At 42.4% G+C, this 17176-nt stretch overlaps 1 protein-coding gene across 1 annotated transcript in view; it reads right to left on the bottom strand.

Moving 5' to 3' along the window:
• FUT10 (fucosyltransferase 10) overlaps window positions 1–17176 on the bottom strand; it is a 74296-nt gene that overhangs the window by 42819 nt on the left and 14301 nt on the right. The window contains exon 3 of the mRNA XM_043893586.1: window positions 16314–16608. Within this exon, the coding sequence (XP_043749521.1) occupies window positions 16314–16608 (295 nt within the window). The remainder of the gene's footprint in view (window positions 1–16313; window positions 16609–17176) is intronic.

Below are 17176 nucleotides of genomic sequence, written 5' to 3' on the forward strand. Positions count from 1 at the left end.
CTATTCAGTTGCTATTTATCCATTCAATATCATTCTTTATGTAATAATTATGCTGCTGCTAAGTCACTTCAGTCATGTCCGGCTCTGTGCGACCCCATCCCTGGGATTTTCCAGGCAAGAACACTGGAGTGGGTTGCCATTTCCTTCTCCAGTGCATAAAAATGAAAAGTGAAGGTGAAGTCGCTCAGTCATGTCCGACTCTTCGAGACCCCATGGACTGCAGCCTGCAAGGCTCCTCCGTCCATGGGATTTTCCAGGCAAGAGTACTGGAGTGGGGTGCCATTGCCTTCTCCGATTATAGTTATAGGACCTTGCTATTTATCCATTCAATACCATTCTTTATATAACAGTTAGGACCTTGCTATTTATCCATTCAATATCATTCTTTATGTAACAGTTAGGACCTTGCTATTTATCTATTCAATATCATTCTTTATATAACAGTTAGGACCTTGCTATTTATCTATTCAATATCATTCTTTATGTAATAGTTAGGATCTTGCCATTTATCTATTCAATATCATTCTTTACAAAATAGGACCTTGTTATTTATCCGTTCAGTATCATTCCTTATATACCAGCTTGCGTCTGCTAACCCCAAACGCGCAATCCACCCCTCTCTCACCGCCTGCTTGGCAACCACAGCTCTGTTCTCTCTCTGTGAGTCTGTTTCTGTTTTGTGGATAAGTTCATTTTTGTCATATTTTAGATTCCACATTCAAGTGATATCATATATTTGTCTTTGTCTATCTGACTTCACTTAGTATAAGATTTTCTCTAGGTCCAACCGTGGTGTGCGGATGGCATTATTTCATTCTTCTTTATGACTGAGTAGTACTCCATCGAATATATGTACCACATCTTTATCCATTCCTCCATCGATGGACATTCAGGTTCTTTCCATGTCTTAGCCACTGTGAACAGTGCTGCTACGGACACCGGGGTGCATGCTGAAGATCACTTCCTAAAGGGGCTGCAGATAAAGGTGAACTCCAATCACACAAGAAGCACTGCCGATGTCTGGGGACAGTGTTGAATGAGCATTGAATGGAAAGCAGTGAAAAATGGGAACTGCATCGCTTCCATTTTGGTGCTAAATTATTTTTAGGAAACTTCGAACACTAACTACGAGGCTTACAATGATCTTGTCTAAAGACCTTTAGAGACTCTGGGCAAGAAAACACAGCAAGGATGCAAAGAAGCTGTAGGAAACGGTGATGAACTGTTCACTGATCAGGATGCAAAATGTGCACACACCCAGCAGTTCAGACACTGCAGAGGAAATGAAGTAAATCTCCTGTGTAACTAACCCAGGTTTGTGCCTAAATCCCCATCCATTGGGCATAAAGGGAAAAACAGTGGATTCAGTCCAAATGAATGAAGACGCTCAAAACAATGCTCTGAAGTACCACCCATTCTCTCCAGGTAAAAAGGCCTGTCGGATTTCTCAGATTCTACCTCCCTCTTCTCCAGGACTATGTCTGCCAGAGGAAAAGATGCCCTGGAACCTGTGTGGTGTCCTCAGAAGGCTGTTTACTCTCTTACAGAAAATATCCTGTTATGAAAGTCAACACTGAACATGAATGTTGAGCTTTTCTTCTGTGTCAGTTCTATTCTCCCCCAAAACAGACAGATGATTTGAACCAGCAACAGAGACAATGACCTACTTTAAAGAAAAGAAATCTTCTTTACCCCAAAACCTCTATTAGTTTAATCTGTTACAACCCTATTATTATTGCTCTTTAACTTTATATTTGCTCATCTGAATATAAACAAAATGATGATCATAAAAGCATATACACTTAGCAACAGACCCCCAAACTTGATGAAGCAAAAACTGATAGAACTGCAAGGAGAAATATACAAGTCCACAATTACCCCCTGGAGACTTCAACACCCCTCTGTTGGAAATGGAGAGATCCAGCAGGCAGAAAATCAGTAAAGACATAGCTGAACAAAGCAACACCATCAGTCAACTGGATATAACTGACATCTACACGCTACTTCAGCCAACAACAAGAGGATACACACTCTTCTCAAGGTCACATGGAACATTCATCAAGAAAGACCAGATTCTGGCCACAAAACACATCTTAACAAACTTAAAAGAATAGAAATGATATCATGTCTGCTCTCAGACACAATGGAATTCAACTAGAAGTCAAGCACAGAAAGTAACAAAAATCCCCAAATATGTGGAGATTAAACATCACATTCTAAGTAACACATCAAAGAAGAAACTTTAAAATGGAAAAAAAAAAATTTAAAACACATGAAAATGAAAACACAACTTACAAAAATTCGTGGTATACAGAGAAAGAAGTGCTTAGAGGTAATTTCATAGCATTAAACGTATGTAACAGAAAAGAAGAAACATCTAAAATCAATAACATTACATCTCCACCCTAAGAAAGTACAAAAAAGAAGAGCAAATTAAATCCAAAGTAAGTAGAAACAAAGAAATAATAAAAAGTAGAGCAGAAATCAGTGAACTTGAAAACAGAAAATCAATAGAAAAAAATCAATAAAATCAAAAGCCAGATCTTTGAAAAGATCAATAACACCAATAAACCCTAGCTAGGCTAAAAAAAGAGAGGGGATATAAATTAGCAATATCAGGAATGAGAAAGGGAACATCCCCGCAGAAACCATAGATGTCAAAAGGATAATAAAAGAATATTATAAATAAATATTACAGTAACTCTCAGGTTGTATTGATAATTCTGTCATTATTTATTGAGCAACTACCATGGCAACTACCCAGGCAACACGGTGCACAATTTACATGAATTATCTTAAAACTTCACAAAAACCTTAAAGAAATTGGACTTCCTCTCATATTACAAACAAGAAAAGAAGCTTAAGGAGATGGTAACAGCTGTGACATCACAGATCTCACAAGTAGTGGAGATGAATTCAGCCCAGCTCTTACTGACTATCAAATCCCAGACCATCCATTCCACCACAGAGTTTCTCAAGCAATGTGGGGTACATAGCTTGGTTATAGTATAGCTCACCCTACCTCCTCTCTGCCAAAAAAAAAAAAAAAAAATGCCACATCATCTCTGCAAAATAAGGAAATATATAAAACTGGACCTGCCTTTGGTCATGAAGAGAGAAGTTCTTCCTGTCAGTCTGTGTCTTTAATAATAGTTTGGCTAGTGTAAGACAACTTTCAGCTTCTTTCTCCCAAGGAACAAAGTGATACAAAATAGAGTGTGATGGGGTATCACAAAGAGATTATTTCTATAGTTCATGCCAGAAATGAAGGAAGCAACTGAGGAGGAAGAGGAGACAAGGGCAAAAATGCTGGCCAGTAAATAAGTCAGAAGAGGTATGAGGGCAGAGGAAAAGAAGGAGAGACACTTGATCTCCGCTAAAATGAAAAAGATAATCTAGGGAGTTGATAGTTCTGTGGTTAAGATGCCACGCTTCCACTGTAGGGGGCACAGGTTCCAACCCTGGCTGGGTAACTACGATCCTGCATGCCACATGGGGTTAAAAATAGAAAGAAAGAATCTAGTTTATATCTAAGCCTAGCAAATCTTTTCCATGTGCTGAAACTCATCACCCCCTCTACCACCAGCACCATTACCATCCATCATTTCATATGCTGAAACTGAAACTGAGAAAATCATCCACTTGTGTGGGCACCATGGTGTCTTGGTACCAAATGTCAATTAAGACAGAGCATTGGCTAAAGTGATCAAAGTTAAAGGATAAGTAAAAACCAGGCAGTCACTTGGTTGCCATAAAAAAACAAAATGCTCGATTCTTTATGCTTTCAACTCCTCTCCAGATATTGGCCACCCAACCAGGGAGTGTTTGGAAAACTGAATTTAGAGGCTGAAAGTAGGCGACTTCAGAAATTTGAGTATTCGCCTTCACTTTAAACTACAAGACAACTAGAAAACCTGCAAGCTGCTTGATGCCACGTCTGAAAATAAAAACTAGAGTTTAGTGGACTTGAGAATAAAGAGAATATGGGCCACACTAGTCTCAAGACTTAGTCCCAAGAGTCTCTGAAATTAGGAGCTTTACAGGCATTGATCAATAAAGAATGTAAAGGGATCGTTTAAAGGAACCTAGGAATACATGCACTGCAGTAGACAGCTAAGTCAAATGACCTTGAACACCTGTCCCCTCTTCCCCAGCCAGCCTTACTCAATAGCTTTACAGAAACACGCAGAAGCCTCTCCTCTCTCCCTGAGAGGCTGTGCATTATGGGTCTGTGCACTGTTGGCTGGAGACAATCAAGAAAAACTTCTATCTCAGCCCTCCAGGATGCATGCTTTTGTTCAGCATCAGCTAAATAATAAGAATCAGATTCTAAGCAGAGGCCCCCGGTTTTAACATTTTCAGGCATCATCAGATGCTGTACTGGTCCAACAACTAAGTGCTTCCAAAAGACTAAATTGTGCCCATGTGACTAAAAGAATATCCTAATTGCATAATTCCTTTGAAAGAACCATCAAAATCCACATTTTCAATTACAAACCCTTTTCCAGTCTCAACATAAAACATTCTTGAAAACTCTGTCACTAGGCAGATGTCTTTAAAGAGGAGCTTATTTTCCCAAAGGCACGGAGTTATAATTGGATATTCTGTTACCAAAGACTAGGCATCAAATAAATCATAGGCATACAGAAGTGACAACGGGATATAAAAGCAAGGACATCTACAAATTCCCATGATGGAACTTAGAGACTTTATATTAAGTCATAAAATGATAGTGGTGGAAGCCACCTAGGAGATCAGCTGTCCCCAATACCCCTCCACCCAGTCTGGCCCCATCATAACGTCCTGGTAAGGTGGTATAGAGCACAGGTTCCCAGATCTCATCTCCAGAGACACTGATTTGATACGCGGTGGAAAACAAAGTGCTGTATTTTCTTCTTAACTCTTCCAGGTGAGTCAAGACACTAGCGAGGGGGGCATGACTCATATAAGTAACACTACATGTTTTTCTCTACATTTACTGATCAAATGCTAATGGCTTCATCAGTAAACAAATGAGCCTGATGAATGTGTATTCACATTTTTAGATGTTAAAGTTTTTGGCTGTGAATTATATGATGACCCTTGCACAACTTAGATTTTAATCACTGCGTCTCTCATGCAACTGAAATATATAGTCACTATTGATTTAGCTTCCCTAGTGGCTCAGATAATAAAGACTCTGCCTGCAATGCAGGAGACCTGGGTTCGATCCCTGGGTTGGGAAGATCCCCTGGAGGAGGGCGTGGCAACCCACTCCAGTATTCTTGCCTGGAGAATCCCCATGGACAGAGGAGCCTGACAGGCTACAGTCCATAAGGACACAACTGAGCAACTGAGGACAGAGCAGTGATTTGAATGTCAAATTCAGACGTCTGTACTCAGGAAAGTAAAGTATGCAGATGTCAGTAACCTTAAGGATTAAATATTTACATGCTTATGGAAGCAAAATATTCAGTGATCAATAATTTACTTATTTTTTTCCATCGCATCAGGAAGGAAATGAAGAGCATTTTTTATGCATCACAGTTGTGGTAAGTTGGTAACACAAGATTGAATTAAGCATCTGAGAGGCCAAGGAGTTAAATGAATGTGTGCAGTGAATCTTGCTCCTTGGACACCTACATAAATGAAAATTGGTACCACTAAGACATTAGGACGTTCAGTCTATCTTGAAATCGCATCTCAAACCTACCCATTTCTTTCTCCCCGGCCTCCCACCCTAACTCAGAGCTGCAGCATTTCCACTTATTTCACAGAAACTGTGTCCTGCTTCTACTTTCAATTTCCAATCCCTTCTCCAAGGAGAACCCACAGGGCCCTTTTCAGGGCGCAGCACATATCAGAACGGAGCAAAATAAAAACCAGAGCACAGCTTAAAACCTTAAAAAAACCTTAAAACCTTAAAACCCTGCTTAAAACCTTCTGCTATTTCCCCATTGCCCTTACAACAAATCCAACCCTCTCACCCTATGTTAGGGAGCCCTTTCACCTGGCCCCCGTCTCCCACTCAAATCTCATCTCATACTATCCTTCTTCACACGCACACAGACTCCAGCACAGTGACCTTCTTTCTGACCTTCCATTGTATCAAACTCCTTCCCCTCTCATCTGCATCTGCAGTTCCCTATCCCTGAAATGAATTCCCTCCATTTCACAGGACTGATTCCTCTCACCTTTCAAGATTCAACGTCAAATGCTACATCTTCAGAGAGGTGTCCCTGATCACTCAATCTCAAGCCAAAAGGCTTATCCCTGCCTGGTAGCATCCTATTTACCAAACTCATAAGCTCCATGAGGCTTTACTCTTGGCTCAGTGGTAAAGAATCCATCTGTCAATGCAGGCGACTCGGCTTCAATTCCTGGGTCGAGAAAGATTCCCCTGGAGAAGGAAATGGCAACCCACTCCATATTCTTGCCTGAGAACCTCATGGACAGAGGCGCCTGGCGGGCTGCAGTCCACAGGAGTCACAAAGAATCAGACACAACTTAGCAACTAAACAACAGCTACCAACTATGCCCCAGGAGGGCAGAGTCTGCTGCAGACAAGCTTACAGAACCAGGTCATGGAACCACTATAATCCCAGCAGCTAGCACAGTGCCACACACATAAAAATTGTTCTTCCATCCCAGCTGTACATCAGGAAGGAATATATACTGAGATATTCTCAAATTCCCCCAAATTACATGCAGCACACGATTTCCTCGAAAAATGGGAGTTCCGTGGCCTATTCATACACATCCAAACCTTACGTTAGTCCAGTGTTCTACTCCTTATCTAAATATCTAACAATTCCATGGACAGTCCATGGGGTTGCAAAGAGTCAGACACGACTGAAGCGACTTAGCACACTCGCCTGATGACCGTTGTTTCTTAAAATACATCTCTTTGTCCTCATTTCCATTATCAGCCCTAATGGATTACTTTCTTCCTTCAGAGAGGTTACTTTTTCACTATTAAAGAAAATGTTCAATATTTCAGGAGATTTCCAGCTTACTCAACAATACAACACAGAGCCAGCTAAGAGATGGACAGATGTTGGTGGTTCTTTTTTCCTTCTTTCCTTTCCTCCTTTTTAAAAATTTTTATTTTGTTTTGGAGTATATTTGACTTACAATGTTGTGTTAGTTTCAGGTGTAAACCAAAGTGATTCAATTGCACATATATCTATTCTTTTTCATATTCTTTTCCCATATAGGTTATTACAGAATATCAAGTAGAGTTCCCTGTGCTATACGGGAGGTCCCTATTGATGATCTATTTTATATACAGTAGTGGCACATGAATCTCCCCAACAACCCACTTCTCCAAGGCCAGAAAACTCTAATCTGTGCCCTAGAACTTATTGAGATGGGGTGGATCAAACTGTGAATGTAAACTCTGCGACAAGAAATTTTCTGCTGTGCTTCCTTTCCAGCTGAAGCTGTTTTGGGTTTGTTTTGTCTTTTAATTTTTAAGAGCAAGAAAACTTATCCATTAAAGCTGCCTGGTTTTATTCTGGGGGCCCATGAGAGATGTGGCTGCCTGCTCTGAAGAATGAGCTGTTAGCTGGTCTTGCAGATTTCTAGGTGTCGGAGAAGCAGCCCAGAACCGGATGGGCACCAGCATGTCCAGTGGCCCAAATTGCTAAAACTGCAGTAATGCAATCTGTCCGCTGCCTCCAGCAGGACAACGCCTGGCTCCTGGCACTTGTCACTTCCATGCTTCCTTTCCGATCAGTAAGTCTAACCTGAGAAGCACTTTCCGATTTTCAGTCCACTTCTGTTCTTCCTTTGATCTTTATACCATCACACACTCTCAGAGACCAGACAGGGTCAAAAAGGCTGAGTCAGGAACAAGGGGAAGAGAGCGCCCATCCTGACCAGACGACTCTTAAAACTAAACATTATGACGCTCACGACAGCCTTTGTCCTTAGACCAGACTAACTCCAGCAAAACTCGGCTAATTTATTTAGCTGGAAAGACTGAAAATCAGATAATACGAAAAGGCAATTTCTTGATGGAAGGAAATGAGTACCTTAGCCGTAAAATATTAATGCCTTTGCATAATGAACACTCTTCCTGAAAGGTATCTTGATAAAGCAAAAAAAGTCTAGGATTTGGATAATTTATTAATAGCTGTTCTTACTATCTTTGTGCTTCACTACCTCCTAGGACAAAATGTCTTTGCTAGTTCACTTTTCATTGATATCAAATTAATACCTGCATATAGCTTTCAGTGTGAAATAGTTTTATCAAGATAGTAACACAGGAGAGCAGGGTACTACCCACCGCATTCCCTATTTCCACGTGCCAAAAGTCACCACCTCGATTTTTCCAGGTATTTCTTCTGTATTTGCATTTCAAAAATATCTAAACAGCATATTTACTGGGCTATTTCTTGATTTTTCAGTTTTAGAAAATACCTATTATCTTGTTACTATGGAAGGTATAGATTTAATTCTCCCATCACCTCACACACACACTTGTCTTCCCTCTTCATCCATTTCTGATTAAGTGTCTATCAAGTGCTTTCATTATTACAACTATAAATGCTATTTATGGCTGCGCCAAATCTGTGCATTACTGCTAAGTTTTCTTTCTTGAAAATCTGTTTTAATTTGGTTTGGTTTCAAAATCTCTGGGCCATCTGTCCCCACACCTTCCAACACCTCCCTACAACCTGCAAAAATCCTTCTCAAGCCAATCTTACTCGCGGACAAGTTGATATATAGCTGACAGATCATGAATCTTAAACACTAGAGATTCTGAGTAAGTCTGCAGTGGGGCCCAGAGACTTAGGGGTTTGTTTGTCTGTTCATCTATGATCTTAGGATGAGCTCAGTTTGGGAACGACTCACCCACAGTAAAACAAGTATGATCAAAAACTCTCAAGCTTTAGAAATTTAAGTGGCAGAGAATTTAATTTTGGATAAGTTCTCCTCCATTCTTGTATCACTTGCAGCAACTTCCTAGACATAGTAATGAATGTGAAAGAACTACCCACACCTTCTATTACATGAATGATCAATAAAACTTTCACAACTCCTACCCAAAGGGCTGAAGTTTTGGTCAAGGTTTTGGTTTTGTTGCTTTCCAACCATGGACAGTGACACCATAACACTGAGGATTTTATAGTAAGATTGATAAACCATCATCTCTCCCTGACGTGATAAAGGTTACAATAGAGCTGTCGGCAGGGCCTGCAGAGTCAGAGGCCATGGTGAGGATCTGGAATTTTAATGAGATGGGAGGTCACTGCAAGTGTCTAAGCAGAGCTCTGAGAATGGGCTTACCTTCTGTAAAGATTATGTGATAATTATTTGCTCAAGCAAAAATGAAAAGTCAATTATTTTAATTGAGATATAGTTGATTTACAACATCATGTTCATTTCAGGTATACAACAGAGTGATTCACAAGTTTCATACATTATACTTCATTTATAGTTATCATGAAATATTGGCCTTATTCCCTGTGCTGGACAGTATATCCTTGTAGCTTATATTTTTTATACACAGCAGTTTGGACATAGGGCTTGATTACTGCAAAGATGTACATATGCAGGTAGATACACCTATACATATCTATACATACATCATACATCACATATGATCTATCAGTTATGAACTTCTTTTCCATGTTCGATGTTGCTGCTGTCCACACAATCCAAAGTAAGTCCATTTCTTCCTCCACCTCCTAAGTAAATATTAATCTGGCAACAGCAGTTACCTATTACCTACATTCAATAGGCAGGGCCCAGGAAAGTCAGGTGGTACAGAGGTAAAAATGCAGGAGACCCGGGTTCAATCCCTGGGTAGGGAAGATCCCCTAGAGGAGGAAACAGCAACTCACTCCAGTATTCTTGCCTAGAGAATCCCATGGACAGAGGAGCCTGGCAGGCTACAGTTGGTGGGGTTGCCAAGTCGGACATGACTGAACATGCACGCACGCGCGCGCACACACACACACACACACACACACACACACACAGAGGAAAGTCAACCTCCAGAGAAAAACCACTAATAAGGATTGAGTCATAATGGCTGAGATCAGCAGAAATTACCCCTGAGTACACCCTGAGAATGGTTCACGGATACATTACTCATGAAGTCTCAGGGACACTCTACAGTGCAGAAGTCCCCACTGGCAGAATTCACAGAGGCAATGAAGGAGAGCTTGTTCTACAACTCATGGGTTCCTCCTCGAGGTCAAGAATACAGAAAGGGGTGAAAGGGGTGAAAGGCCAAGAATACAGAAAGGGTGAGGAGATGAATAAAGTGCTTCCCTGGAGAGGGCTATTGCCCTGCTCTGAAAACCCTAGCTCCAACAGAGCTACCTAGAGAAATCCGAAACATGTCCTTGAAATTTAGAGACACAGAAGATGAGTGCCTACCTGAGGAGCTCAGGAGGGTGAGGGTCAGGTCTGACCGCCCTCCCCCGATACTCTCACCCGGGAATGGTGATCTGCCTGCATGACAGAGGACAGGGGCGGCTGTGTTGTGGTCTGCCCACACCCCCAAAGCTCCTCCCACTGACACATGTGAGCGCGTGGGGAGTCTTGGGTCCTCCTAATACAAAGAGCCCTAGGCAGACACAGCTCAGCAGAAAGGAGCTGGATGCGCTGCCAGGACCAGGAGCTAGGAAGCCAGCCCACGTGACTACCCAGAGCAGAGATGCAACTTCCTGGGAAAGGACACTGGGAAAGCCAGGGTTCCGGGAGGAAAACTCCAAACGCCAAGAAAATGCCCCAGAATAGAAAAAGTATACTTTAATCATCTGCCAGACCCACTCAAAGCCATCCTCTCTAACCACCTTTTGAGTTCACAGGACATAAAACCATATGGCCGAGTAAGAAATATCCTGTCTGCTTAATTCTCCTCACTCTCTTCATGGCATCTCTGCCAGTCTCCAAGAAGCAGGTGGTGCAGGACAGAGGAGGTGAGGAGAGGTAAGAGGGAGGAAAGACCTGCCCTGCAGAAGGAGAAGCATCTCAGGCCTGCAGCAGTATAAGAGAGGTCCCTTGGCAGTGTGAGAGGGAGAGTCCCCTGGACTGCAAGGAGATCCAACCAGTCCATCCTAAAGGAAATCAGTCCTGAATATTCACTGAAAGGACTGATGCTGAAGCTGAAACTCCAATACTCTGGTCACCTGATGCAAAGAACTAACTCACTGGAAAAGACTCTGATGCTGGGAAAGATTGAAGGCAGGAGAAGAAGAGGATGACAGAGGATGAGATGGTTGGATGGCACCACCGATACAATGGACATGAGTTTGAGTAAGCTCTGGGAGTTGGTGATGAACAGGGAAGCCTGGAGCGCTACAGTCCATGGGGTCGCAGAGAGTGGGACACGACTAAGCAACTGAACTGAACTGAACTGAGAGAGGTCTGAGCTGGGGACGCAAAAATATATAACCCTAGGCATGGCCATGGGGCTGAACACTCCATTTACTAAGTTTGAAACTGTTTGCAACTGAAAGTGACCACACGATTGTCCATTCCCCAAGAGTGAGTACAAAAGTCAGAGCTCTGCCAACAGTTTCCAGTTAGGAGATGGTGAAAACCCCCTGAACGAGGTCTTAAACGATCAGCAAGAAACATAAAGAATGTGTGCTTCCAAACATAAACTGAAAATGGCTTCAAAACTTACATGTAAGACAGGATACCATAAAACTAGAAGAGAGCACAGACAAAACATTCCCTGACATAAATCCTAGGAACGTTTTCTTAGGTCAGTCTCCCAAGACAATAGAAATAAAATCTTTAAAAAAAAAAAAAAAATTCTGGTTCACAAAATCTTCGAGGTCACAAAATCCTTCGAGTTTCCATTTCCATTAATTAGGTCAGCCTTTGATACCTGAATCATTTTCCTGCCTTTTCTTCTTCAATCCTGCTGAGCCAGAGTCCCATCTGCAGCTTTCGGTGACCCACTTAATTAGAATTCAGAAGCCTCAGACGGAAAAAGTGTCCTGTATTCACTCTGTTTTGCTCAACAAACCTTATTAAAGAACTGAATTTCTAATTCAATCTGATAAACCATCTACTGTAAGCAATTTCAAAATCCAAATACCCAGGTGTTACTATAGTCATGAGTGTACATTCACATACAGTTTGGGGGAGAGAGCACTGGATCGGGTCAGGGCACCTTGGTTCTCTGCCCAACTCCTGGCTGTTAACCCCTGCGGGTCATCTGGACACATCCCTACCCTTCCCGAGCCTCAGTCTCCCTGCCTGTACAAAGGGGAGGTTATACTCCTAGGGCCTTTCGGGCTCTAAGTCTCTGTGACTGTTTCCCGAGTGTCAAATGTGCCCAAGGCATTGTGCTCATACAGAGGGAAGGAGAGACACAAAGATGTGGTGATGCTGGCCTGTCATCATAAAAAAGAAAAGAAAAGAAAAGAACTTCACACTCTAATATGCAAGAAAAGATGATATAGGACAGAAGCAGATATCATCGTTACCTTATTTATCTCCTTTATTCCCCATTATGGGTGCGGTGCCCGACATATTGTAGAGACTCAATGAAACAACATAAAAAAGATACAAAACGCCTATGGACATTTAGAGAAGAGAAGCTACATCTAATAGAGGGGAATTATAAATACAGATGAGTTGAGTTTTTTAAATAATTTTTATTATTTGGGGGGGCGCATTGCATAGCATCCAGGATTTTTGTTCCCCAACCAGGGACTAAACCCACACCCCCTGTAGTGGAAGCACAGAGTCTTAACCACTGGGCCACCAGGGAAGTCTCCTTGAGCTGGTTTCTAAAAGGCCATTCAATTTCACTGGCTCTGTAACACCGTCCTCTAATTTGACACAAAATCCTAAGCCAAAGTTCAAGAGGCTCCATGCTCTAGTTCCAATATATCCTTCAATCTTAATCTCTCTCTTACATGAAACTAGGCTATAGCCAACCGATCTCCTTGCTGTAATTTCAGCTATTACCCATAATTTTCTAACTCCATGCCCCCATTCATGATGATTTTCATATTGAAATGTCCTCCATTCCCAATATAATCCAATTCCATTCTCCTTCAAGTCCCTGTTCAAACTCCCTCTATTTTATGAAGGAGATCTTATGAAGTCTTTCCTGATCCTTCCAATCATATGTGCTCTCTCCCATCTTTGAAATCCCACAAGACTTGTTGACATTTCTCTTACGATATATACAAAGGTGGTTCAGTGGTAAAGAATCTGCCTGCCAATTCAGGAAATAAGCGTTCAGTCCCTGGGTGGGGAACTGCCCCTGGAGGAGGAAATGGCAACCCACTCCAGTATTCTTGCCTAGAGAATCCCATGAACAGAGGAGCCTGGTGGGCTACAGTCCATGGGGTCACAAAGAGTCAGACACGACTGAGCATGCACGCACGCTAGGCTTCCTGGCAACCAGATATTTGCATGCTCTCCTCAACAGAAGGAAATAGACAAACAGCAAAGCAACCATGACTGAATTTCTTAACATGAATGTCTCAGATAGAATGCCAATTACTCAGTAATTTGGTAAAATACTATGTTTTGTGATGATGTTTATGATTTCAACAGAGTAACTCCCCCTTAATTGGTAAACTTTCAGATATTTTCCCCAATAATTCGAGATCATCAATTACCGATCTTTTAGAAAGTTTTGTCTGATTTACCTCACATTTCAAGCCTGAACACGTGCCCCCGTAGTGGTTTTCGCTTCATCTACATTTTATCCTGTATTCCAGAATATTCTTTTTATGTAATCTGTCAGCAGAGTCAAGAATGCCAAAGTCTTAATTCCAGGTAGGCTGACCTCTTCAGATTCCCACACACGTACACGCTTAACACTATTTTATATTTTACTTTATTTTAAATAATAAACTTATTTTTGTTAATTTTTCATCTTCTCAAGTGACACTTTAAAGGTTAGTGTAAAAAAAAAAAAAATCAGTGAAAAAAATCATTACTGAATTTCCAAACTGGTGAAAATGTGAAGGTTCTGTATTTTTCCAGAGAAAGAAGGGAACAAAAAAGCACACCACAAAGGATGGGAAAACAAAATAGCTCTGGATTCCTCAGCTGTATCACTAGAAGTCAGAAGACAGGGGGACAATGTCTTAAAAATTCAGAAAGAAAAGAATTTCCAAACTAGAATTCTGTCCTGAGCGAAAGCATCAGTAAAAGTAAAGGTAAAATAAGCACATGTTCGTACATATAAAGTTCCTAAAAAACTTACTTTCCATGAACCCTTCTCAGAACACACTGAAATAAAGACACAGACTGGGACTTCTGGGGGTCCAGGGGCTATGACTCTGCGCTTTTCACTGCAGGGGAAGTAGGTTCGATCCCTGCTCTGGCAATTAAGATCCCACATACTGCACGCTGCGTGTGTGTATGCTAAGTCACTTCAGTCGTGTCTGACTCTTTGTGAACCCACGGACTGTAGCTCGGCAGGCTCCTCTGTCCATGGGATTCTCCAGCAAGAATGCTGGAGTGGGTTGCCATGTCCTCCTCCAAGGGATCTTCCCAACCCAGGTCTTCCGCATTGCAGACAGAGTGTTTACCATCTGGGCCACGACGGAAGACCTCTCTCTTTATACATAGCACTGATAGTGTGTATGTGTCAAGCCCAATCTCCCACTTTACCCCACCCTCTTTTCCCCCTTGGTAACCATAAATTCATTCTCTACTTCTGTGTCTCTATTTCCATAAGCAAGTTTTCTTTTAAAACAACTTAAAATGTCTAACAGCAAGAAAATAGTTAAAAGAAGTGTGACAAATACAATGGAATTCTATGCAACAGTAAAATGGGTAAACTAGAGCTATAAGGACACATTAATAAGTCTTCAAAAATCATGTAAGAGAAAAAGTAAATTACAGAAAGTTAACTTATCATGCTATGTAGGTAATTTTTAAAACATACAAAATAATACTTTATGTTGTTTAAGCACACACACAGACACACACACAGACACACGAATTTCAGAATTACAATCCCCGCTGGGGTAGGAGCGAAGGGAATGTGATGGGGTCAGGAAAAGGCTCATACAGGCTTTCAATTTTACTTGTAATATTTTATTTCTTAAGCTATGTAGTAGGTTTTCTATATACATTACCTATATATTTTTGTGTCTAACTGAAATATGTCTAGGAGCTTCTGTGAAAATTTGGGAAATTAAACTCATACATTTAATGTTGCCTTATCTCAAAACACCATTAGAGGATTATTTGTTGTTTAGTCACTAAGTTGTGTCTGACTCTTTGGTGACCCCCATGGACTGTCGCCCTCCAGGCTCCTCCGTCCATGGGATTTCCCAGGCAAGAATACTGGAGTGGGTTGCCCTGTCCTCCTCCAGGGGATCTTCCCAACCCAGGGATGGAACCAGCATCTCCTACATCTCCTTCACTGGCAGGCGGGCTCTTTACTGCTGAGCCACCACGGAAGCCCCCCTTGCTCTGGAGCCCTGACCAGCTGTAGGACCCACACACCGCCTGATTCCTGCTGAGGCCACTTTCTGCTTTATTTAAGTTGTTGTTAGGGAGAACACTGAGGATGACTCAGCCCTACACCCCAGTTTCAGTCCTGCCACTCCAAAGCCAGCACCACTGCACGCGCGCGCACACACACACTCACACCACTCTAAAGCAGCTGTCCTTTCAGACTTCCTAATGTAAGTGACTGATCTTGCCTATCTTCCGTTGAGCTTGCTAACCTGTATTCCCCAACACCCCCCAACCCTCAGCATCCAAGAGTTCCATATTTCTAACAGCTGCTGGCATCTCACCACCTCCACCCGGCTGGGTCTGGCGGCCCTTCAATCCAGCAGGACATGTAATCAGCCTGGGGGAGGGATGAATACCCACTTGCTCTCGAAAGCTGACGTGGAACACTCTTTTTATTTCTGACTAATGAAAAGTCAGACTAATAAATTAGTCTGACTAATAAAAAAAATGAAATAAAAAACACTGTGCTGAGCCTGTGTCCAGTGACACCTCTGTCACAGTAATCAGAATCTCCCGGCCATTATCACAGATGATATTCTGAACTGGTATCAGCGGGATAATCAATACCCAGTTCCTAAATACCAAATCCAGTGAGCATGGTACCCAACTACGAAAAGGTGAGAAGAAGCAGTTCTTCTCCCCCATAATAAATACCAGGTGGCCCGACCAACCACCCCACTGCTGGTGCAGCTCACATATTTATCGTACTGGCTCAGTGCTCAGGCCTTCTCCGGGGCAGGTGTAGGGGTTCAGGGATGCAAGGAGCTTTCACGGGGAGCCCCCATGTCCTCCTTGAGAGAAAAGCAGTAACTCAGCTTTGAAGGGGGATGTCAGCAAACACGGAGAAAGGCAGAAGCCCAACCTACCGTAGAAGAGAAAGGCTCTGGTCCTGTGATGATGGAGGTAGGTCCGGTTGATGGTGAAGAAGCAAGCATCCGCCCCACACTGGCCGAGCCTTCCGGTTTCCCCGGTCAGTGGGGACCACCAGAGCATGATGGGGAAGCTGTCAGCTAACAATGTCTTCTTCCTGTTCAGGGTCAGTCCTCCTCTGTTAAAGAATGGATGGAGGTGGAGAGGCTCTGCTTCCATTTCTGCACGTCCACCTTTCAAATGAGAATTTTTAAACTTCTTGCCTTCAAATTTTCCCAGCTCAACCACGACCTAAAAGAGATGATGACCTATGTCAGGCTGGTTATAACTTCCTTCTGCATATTTCGAATGCATCATGAGGATTTCGCTTCTTGCGTGCATGCATGCTAAGTCACTTCAAGTCATGTCTGACTCTGTGGGACCCCATGGACTATACCCTAAGAGGCTCCTCTGTCCATGGGATTCTCCAGGCTAAAAATACCGGAGTGGGTTGCCATTTCCTCCTTCAGGGGATCTTCCCAACCCAGGGATCAAACCTGATTAAGTGTCATATTAGCCTCCTATTGCTACTCTAACAGATTATCACAAGTGGAGCAACTTAGAATGATACAACTTTACTATCACAATACTAAATTGGTTCTGGAGGTTAGAAGTCTGAAACGGTCTCGCTGGGCTAAAAGGTGTTGGCCACTTCACCGATGAGGACAGGAGACTCCAAGGGCTAGGACTGCACGCTGTACTTAATGGCTGGACTCCTGCCATGGCCCTGGAGGCAGATGTTCAGGGCAAGGCAGGGTGGCGGGCACTCCACTCCCATTTGGAGGGACTTCTTACCCTTGTCTCTGTGCCCCAGCAGCTT

This window comes from Cervus elaphus, chromosome 32 (genome assembly GCF_910594005.1).
Source record: "Cervus elaphus chromosome 32, mCerEla1.1, whole genome shotgun sequence".
NCBI lineage: Eukaryota > Metazoa > Chordata > Mammalia > Artiodactyla > Cervidae > Cervus > Cervus elaphus.